An 8,789-nucleotide genomic window follows, 5' to 3' on the forward strand; every position below is an offset into this window, starting at 1 on the left:
AGTACACAAATAATACAGTCCAAGCAGGTAAAAAAAAAAATCATACCTCCAAACTTTAATAATTTTTGAAGATGTTTCAGCTAAATTAATACCATTACTTACTCAAGTGTAACCTTACTACTTTTTTGATTAAAGAAATAGGATGTAAATGCCTTTTTTATATCCTTTTTTGTTTCAATAATTGTCATGTCAGCCCAGGTGTGCTAATTGTGTTGTTATTAAAAAAAAATGAATGGAATACAGATATATGAATTTATCTTTAAATTACTTGTTTAAATATAAATATGAAAGGATATTAGAGTAATTAAACATGTTAAAGTATGTAAAAATTAATGATTAATATAATCTTTATAAAGACATTTTAAAACATTTGTTTTAAAAGTGCCCTCGTGAGATCCTGTCGCGACAAAGTGCCCTTTTGATTCCTTGATTACCATGCCCTTTTTAGGGTCTAGATTTAACACTATAAGGTGGTAAGTTGTGATATTTGTATATTTAAGGTGGTCAGTCTTGACGTTACAGAGGGAGGACTTGGTGTATCAGCTGACTCAGAAGGAAAGTTACGACTATGGCAGACAGACACAGGAGAAGTCAGGGTAGGTTACTCTTGTTTTACGTATATTTACCCTTTAATATTTGCTTTTTTTTAGTTTTATGTACAGCAAAACTCGTTTAGTACGAACGCGGATAATGCGAATTTTGGGATATAGTGAAGTCATCTTGGATCCCCAGCTATATAAATTTAATGTATTTTTATGCGGATATAATGAATTAGGAATATAGCGAAGTAATTTCGAAGGTCCCGATGACTTCGTTATACCCCAGTTTTGCTGTAATAAGCATGTTCACCATGTTCACTCAAAAATTGCAATTTAAAAAAAAAATAATTTTCTCTCTAGGTACTTATTGATTTGCTGCTGATTAGCAGACTAGCTATTTAATAGATCCTTGATTGCCCTATTCTATATTTTGATCATTATTTAAGATAGTAAGTGTTTATAGTATTACAGGGATATATTTTTCCCACCTAAATTGATGGTAATGATTTTTTATATCTCTTGCCTACCCTGGAACATTGCTAAGATATTTTTCCTCAAAATTCACTCTTCTTTGTATTTGTTTGTCTACATCAGTAATGGCTTTTCTTTGTTATCTATAGAGGGAATTTGTTGGTCACTACGGTGATGTTTACACCTGTGGATTTTTCCCCTCGGGCCTCGTGGTCCTCAGTGGAGGGGCAGACATGCAGCTAAAAATCTGGTCAGCAGAGACTGGAAAGTGTGCTGCCACCTTAACAGGACACAGGGCAGGTAAGGCAAAAATCTGGTCAGCATAGACTGGAAAGTGTGCTGCCACCTTAACAGGACACAGGGCAGGTAAGGCAAAAATCTGGTCAGCATAGACTGGAAAGTGTGCTGCCACCTTAACAGGGCACAGGTCAGGTAAGGCAAAAATCTGGTCAGCATAGACCAGAAAGTGTGCTGCCACCTTAACAGGGCACAGGGCAGGTAAGGCAAAAATCTGGTCAGCATAGACTGGAAAGTGTGCTGCCACCTTAACAGGGCACAGGTCAGGTAAGGCAAAAATCTGGTCAGCATAGACCAGAAAGTGTGCTGCCACCTTAAGAGGGCACAGGGCAGGTAAGGCAAAAATCTGGTCAGAGGAGACAGGAATGTGTGCTGCCACCTTAACAGGACACAGGACATGTAACTCATATCAAAAGGAGATCATTAATCAGATAATCTGCAGACATAATTATATGAAATATGTGTTTGTGTTTTCAAAGATTGCAAAATGTAGTCCATACATTTATGAATAATGATTGGCACACCTCACCTTTCTTTCTTGTAGCAATAAACGACACTGCAATGGTGGACCGAGGGAGGAATGTGGTGTCGTGTGGTAAAGACGGGTCAGCCAGGCTGTGGGACGTGGGTCAACAGTCGTGTCTCAGGTCGTACGACGAGAACGGAGGTGAGGTCAACTGCTGCTGTCTCCAGAATGTAGAGAACTCACTCAGTCTGGAGGCCGGGGACCAGCCAACAAGTAAGGAGGCTTATCTAGTGTAGCATCTAAAACTAACTAAAGGTACTGAGTCGGGAGTCAGGGTCCAGCAATCAAGACTTATCTTATTTACAAATGAGTGTACTTACTGGTATACATGTAGCTTTTATAAATCAGTATTCTCACCAAGTCTTGTACAAGCATAATAATAAGCATACAACGTTTAGCTTTTATAATTAAGTATACACAATGAGTCTTGGAGAGGGGTCCAGCAATCTAGCAGGCATTATATTAAAGTAAGTTAAGCATTGATGAGTAAACTCACAGACATTAAATGACAGAGGACCAACAATTTTGTTTTATTAAAGAGTCTTAAATGAGTGCAATCATTGACCCGTGAAACGAATTTCAAGTTTCAGTAAGTTCAGTAACCGAAGTCTCAGAAAATACTATTACTTACATATATTGTATATATACTTACATGCAGTATGCTTATAATTAAAATTTTCAAGGTTGCTATAGCATGTATAGTAAACTGTATCATACTACAGTGTAATAATTTATACACTTGGGCCTTTGTCCCTTTACCTTTTAAATCATTGCCTCAAAAACTATAAAAGACAAAAAATTGTAAAAGTTAAGTGGATTTAATTATTTTTTAAATGTCTTCTGTTTTCAGCTGATAGAGAGGTTGGCACACAAGGGAAGCTACTCCTACTTGGTTGTGAGAATTCTACAGTACAAGGTTACGGACTCCAGACTCGGAAAAAGGTATATACAATGTACATGTAGTTGTTTTTCACATACTATAGAAGTATTTTTTTTCCATGGGATCAAAATTTCGTGGAATCTCTATTTCTGTTTAATCTGCGGGTCGAAATTTAATATGTGATTTCTTAGACTTGCACTACATGCCTAACAAGTATATTAGGTTCAGTTGGACAAGTTTCCACAGAAAATTTGTGACTGCCTTCATAGCGAAAATTAATACCACACGGAAAAATGTATTTCTACCATAGTACATGTATGCATACTTAATTAAGCTGGTAATGTCACATTCAGAGGAGAAGGATTGATCACAAACCCTTCCCTGAGGATGTGGCAATATGTGTAATTAAGCCAGGAATGAATGACCCAATAAGTTATACAGTATACACTGTACCAAGGAAACATGCACATACATGCATATATTCTCACTGGCAGAACACAAGGGTTTTCTCTGTGCAATGAAGAAGGAAATCATGGGTTCTTATGATGGTGTATTCTATAAATGGTGTTCGTGATTTTTTTGTAGCGGATATTTATTCACCAATGCTGTGTGTTGTAGGTTTCTGAGTTTACCTATTGTATTTTGTAGGTATTTGAGTTTCCTGCCCACGGCCCTGTCAACTGTTGTCAGTTTCTGTCAGACGTTACAGCCATCATAGGAACACAGGACGGACACATAACAGTCCTAGACCTACGCAATATCAGGTTTGTAATGTAAAACAAAACTGTTGTTATAAACCTAAAGAAAGTTCTACATAAAGAAAATACATGATTGTAGAGGAATTCTGCAATACTATGCACATTTTGCTCACTCAGAAATAAAGGAAGATAAATCTGACAGTTATGGTGAAAATAAGCAGGTTTATCTACTTAGGCTAGCTAGTTATAAATAAGGATGAATATTCCATATTGGAGTTGCTTCCCTTGAATTCTTTTCACAATTGCAGTTTTTTTTAAAACTCTGGAATTACAGTGTACATATGTTAAGGTTTACAGGTGTTGTAACAAAATCAAATTCCATCATAAGGTCTATTTTTGTACTTTAATTTATAAATCTTTCATTCTGAATCTTAAAGTTCTGCTTCTGAATTCTTAAGAAAAAGTTTTAATGTAGTTAATTTTAAATTTTTCTTCAGAGTTCCTCTGAAGGAATGGAAGGATAGCCGTTCTGCTGTGTTGTGTTTCTGTCCATACAATGGAGGGTTCTTTACTGGCACAGGTAAGCCACTGTAATCATATTTAGATGACTGATTTTATAATTTCCCTCAATTCTATAAGATGTCTATGGTGTTCTGTCTAAAGACAATGAGTTATTGAGTCAATGAGATATTTATAGTATCTGAATTTAATCTATACTCTATGTAGTAAAAATACTGTAAATCACTTTTTATTTGCAAGAACTTTATTTTCGCGTAATTACCCGAGACCTTGTGCTCGCGAAAATTTAATTCTGGCGTATAATAGTATTCATTAAGATTATATAGAGCAATAACCACAATTCGTGAAAATTTTGTCTCGCTTATAAGGAGTCAATGACTATCTTGCGAAAATAAGGTGTCTCGAAAATTTGGTGATCTACAGTGCCTAAAATGTCAAACGAGGGACGTATAAACTAGTAAATGTATATATGTCCCTGGTCAAACTACCTTCTTGTTGTTGGAGAGTCATCATTTAATCATATTTGTACACAAGTACGAGTAGTGTATTTTTTTATTATACTAAGTAAAGGCCATTTTCTAAACATAAGAAAACATACAAATTGTTTGCATAGAATGACATAATGATATACATGTAGATGTGATTGATGGGGAAATTAGATTTTTTTTTAATTAAAGGGGGTGGGGGGCTAACATTCCACACTTTAGACGCTTGCGTAAAAACTAAAAACAAATCATACATACAAGTACAACCTTTGTATTCTGGCACTCATATTTTGCAGTTCTTCACTTGCTTTACAGTGTAGTTGAATTGTAAAAACTGCGCTAAATGCATATTTTGTTTTTGTGATCCAATTTTCTTAAAACGTATGAACAGGTTCGTCACATGACCTGAAAGATACACTAAAATTCTTATATCCCGGTTTTTCTTTTAGGTGATGGTTCCTGTTTTTATACAGACTCTCAGTTTCACGCTCGAGTGGAGCTGACGGGGTCAGACTGTGACCCCGTGTATTCAGTCAAGTGTGACGGGACTCACGTGTTCTCCGCATGTAGAGACAGTGTTATCCGGAGATACAGACTGGATTTATGTTGTGATCCACCCCGCTGAAATCCGCCACACAAAATCCTAGATTATTGTAACTTTAAAAATGTTCATTTATATGTATTCATCTCATTATAAATATAAAGTTAAGGTTTTTAGCTCACCTGCTCAAGTGAGCTTTTCTGATCACATTTTGTCCGTCGTCCGTCCGTCCGTCCGTCCGTCCGTAAACTTTTCACATTTTCGACTTCTTCTCAAGAACCAATGGGCCAATTTTAACCAAACTTGGTACAAAGCATCCTTAGGGGAAGGGGAGTTTAAATTGTAAAAATGAAGGGCTAGGTTCCCTTACAAGGGGAGATAATCAAGAAAAGACAAAAATTGGGTGGGATCATTAAAAAATCTTCTTCTCGAGAACCACAGGGCCAGGAAAGCTGAAACTTATGTGGAAGCATCCTTGGATAGTGTAGATATTAAATTGTTAAAACCATGACCCCCGGGGGTTGGGCGTGGCCACAATAGGGAATTCAAGTTTTACATAGAAATGTATAGAACAAATCTTTAAAAATCTTCTGGTGAAAAACCACAGGGCCAGGAAAGCTTATGTGGAAGCATCCTTGGGTAGTGTAGATATTAAATTGTTAAAACCATAGGGGGTTGGGCGTGGCCACAATAGGGAATTCAAGTTTTACATAGAAATGTATAGAACAAATCTTTAAAAATCTTCTTCTCAAGAACCACTGGGCCAGGAAAGCTAAAACTGATGTGGAAGCACCCTGGGGTAGTGTAGATTCTAAATTGTTCAAATCATGACCCCCGGGGGTAGGGCGGGGCCACAATAGGGAATTCAAGTTTTACATAGAAATATATAGAACAAATCTTTAAAAATCTTGTTCTCAAGAACCACCGGGCCTCAAAAGCTGAAACTTATATGTAAGCATCCTGGGGTAGAGTAGATATTAAATTATTAAAATCATGACCCCAGGGGTAGGGCAGGGCCACAATAGGGAATCCAAGTTTTACATAGAAATATATAGAACAAATACTTGAAAATCTTCTTCTCAAAAACTACTGGGCCAGGAAAGCTGAAACTTATGTGTAAGCATCCTGGGGTAGAGTAGATATTTAATTGTTAAAATCATAACCCCCAGGGGTAGGGTGGGGCCACAATAGGGAATTCAAGTTTTACATAGAAATTAGGAAAAATCTTTTAAGAATCTTTTTCTCAAAAACCACTGGGCCAGGAAAGCTAAAACTTATGTGAAAGCATCCTTGGGTAGTGTAGATTCTAAAGTATTAAAATCATGAATGGGGAGGGTGTAGGGGGGGGCATGATAGGTATAGCAAGAGGGGAAATCGGGTAAAGAACTTCATCACCCAAGTTACTCAGGTGAGCGATGTGGCCCATGGGCCTCTTGTTACGTGTTGTCTACAGTTTTATTTCAATGATTATCAGGCTATTCAAGTGATACATGTAAAGTTAAACTAGAGGTACTGTGAGCAATGAGCTCACTAAATGATACCCCCGCCTTCAATATGAATATAATGGCAGTGTCCATGTTTTGCTCTGGAAAACCCAAAATATATGTCAGATCAAAAAGTAAAAATAGGTGCACAAAAGCAATCTTTTGTGGTATGAAAGGAGTTGCGGATAAGAGATGGGTACCCCAAAGCGTAACAGACAGACGGACGGACATACCGATTATTATATACTCTCCCGTTTTTCAAGCGGGGGGTATAAAAAACCATAATGGAGATTTTATGATCTACATGTAACTGTAAACAAAATGATTTGAAATACAAATTCCCGATATGTCCTCATCGGAATGTACAATTCAGTGGCGGATCCAGGAATCTTGAAAAGAGGGGGGGGGGGGATTTTGGATCGGGGTAAGGACCCACAGCCGTGCCAAAAAATTATTTATTTAATCTTGTGTATATTTTAAACATAAAAGGTGCCCTCTCCCGCCCCGTCTAACTCCGCCACTGCAATTTATTATTTTTCACATTCATTGAAAAAAAAAAACAAAATGATGCTCAGTGTTTGTTTGGTCCTGCCTTGCCGCCGTAAATCTGGACTGTGTACAAAATGAGGAACGCTTTCCTCTCTTGTCTACCGAGATGTTAATTTAACGCCACAGTCGGGTCAAATATAGGTAGACTGGGAGGATAATGTAGTCAATACTGAAATGTGTGAAATCTGGGGAATTAGTTTTTATTTTATCGTTTGTTAAGTATGCTGACCTATTGTTAACCCCATTTAATTATGAAATGAATTACTTATGTATACTTAAGTTGAAATCTCGGGGACACTGGCTGGTTCAATATTACTAAGAAGTAAAAAGATTTTGATTTTTTTAAATTTTAAAATACAGTACGTAGTACGTACATGTATATCACGGATGGTTGATTAAAAAAATAATGCAATCCATCTGTGTGCATATGAAAAATGACTGGCCATTCAATGCATACTTCCCAGATTAAGCTGCATTGAATAACAATTTAAATCCATTTTAGTTATCCCTATGTTTCCGACTTGTATTTTAATATCTGGATTCGTAAACTTTGTATTACAAGGGCTTTAAACTTTCTCCCTTCAACAGATGTAATGCAAAATATGTAAATATTTTTTCAGTGAATTTAATTAAGTCCTTTGTTACGACTTCTTATAAAATTCCGACACAGATTTGTTGTTAGGAGTTTAATGTTGAAGTAAAGGTTATGGTATCAGTAAAAGGGCCGTTGGTGTAGAGACAAAAACAGATTCCCATGCATTTCATTTCACTATGAATGAGATATTGTTTACATGTGAATTACATGTACGAAAAAAAAAATGCCAATGCGCATAGTAATTGATGCATGCCTGAAATTTATGTAAGGTTCCGTAAGAATTTGTCTGTATAAAATTTTTCGTAACATTAATTTAAAAGTTTTTAATTTAAAGCTGTTGTGTATCAATATTATGTGATGGGGTTTCTGACATTGTCTCCGTGTATTTACACATTTCCAATTTACCCTATATCCCAAACATCTTTCTTACATGCATAATCAATATTTTCTTTCAAATTGAACTAAGAAAACATAAGTTTAAGAAAAAAAAATGTTAATAAGACAGAAAATTGGTAGGGTTAGAATCAAAAGTGTTCTGCTACATGCATAGGATACTTTTTTTAATTGATATTTGATACATCACCCGTAAAAGTTTACACTGACATAAAAAGACATAAACAAGGTCAATGTTGTTTTCTTATGAATTTTATTTGCTCTAACTTAATCTTGTCTTGTTTTTATAATGATGTCAAGCTGGTTTTAATGAAATTTATACTTCTAGATATGTATTGCGCCCCGGCTCGGGAAAAATTAAAATAATGATTAAGTAGCTTTATATAGCTTTATTGCCGAGTTATAAACTGCTTTGAATTCATGACAAGCTATTTAATTTAATGCAACAGATAAAACTCGATAAAGTATCAGTTGTCGGTGAGATTTAAATTTTTTGTACAAGGTGCGTTGAAATTTAAAAAAAAAGTTCATTGTTAATTAGAAGCGGACCTTTGATAGTTAACCTTTGACTCCCGCCCTGGGATTATTTAGCGACATTTTCCCACCTTGTGTAGAGTGTTACGTACAATTCCGAGTTTTTGGGAGTTACAGAAGTTCATTATGTAGACCTATATCACATCAAATTTTCTGTTATATCGACTGCCAAGGTAAAGACTCCTGGATAAATTTATTTCCGATTTGACAGGGGTTATTACAACAAAACCCTTTAAAAAAATTTGCTAATTTTTTAAAAAAATTTAAATTTTTTTAAC

At 35.8% G+C, this 8,789-nt stretch overlaps 1 protein-coding gene across 1 annotated transcript; it reads left to right on the forward strand.

Annotated features, from left to right (window-relative positions):
* Positions 1-500: 500 nt before the first annotated feature.
* Positions 501-5,126, forward strand: LOC134252193 (proteasomal ATPase-associated factor 1-like; the record flags this gene model as incomplete). The annotated part of the gene is made up of 7 exons (XM_062734625.1): positions 501-596; positions 1,160-1,310; positions 1,852-2,046; positions 2,684-2,775; positions 3,362-3,477; positions 3,909-3,991; positions 4,865-5,126. Coding segments are annotated over 7 exons (909 nt in total), but the record flags the coding sequence as incomplete, so codon positions are not given.
* Between the last annotated feature and the right edge of the window lie 3,663 nt (positions 5,127-8,789).

Source organism: Saccostrea cucullata, unplaced genomic scaffold (assembly GCF_032062105.1).
Source record: "Saccostrea cucullata isolate Sc308-1 unplaced genomic scaffold, CSIRO_AGI_Scuc_v1 ctg19615, whole genome shotgun sequence".
Lineage (NCBI taxonomy): Eukaryota > Metazoa > Mollusca > Bivalvia > Ostreida > Ostreidae > Saccostrea > Saccostrea cuccullata.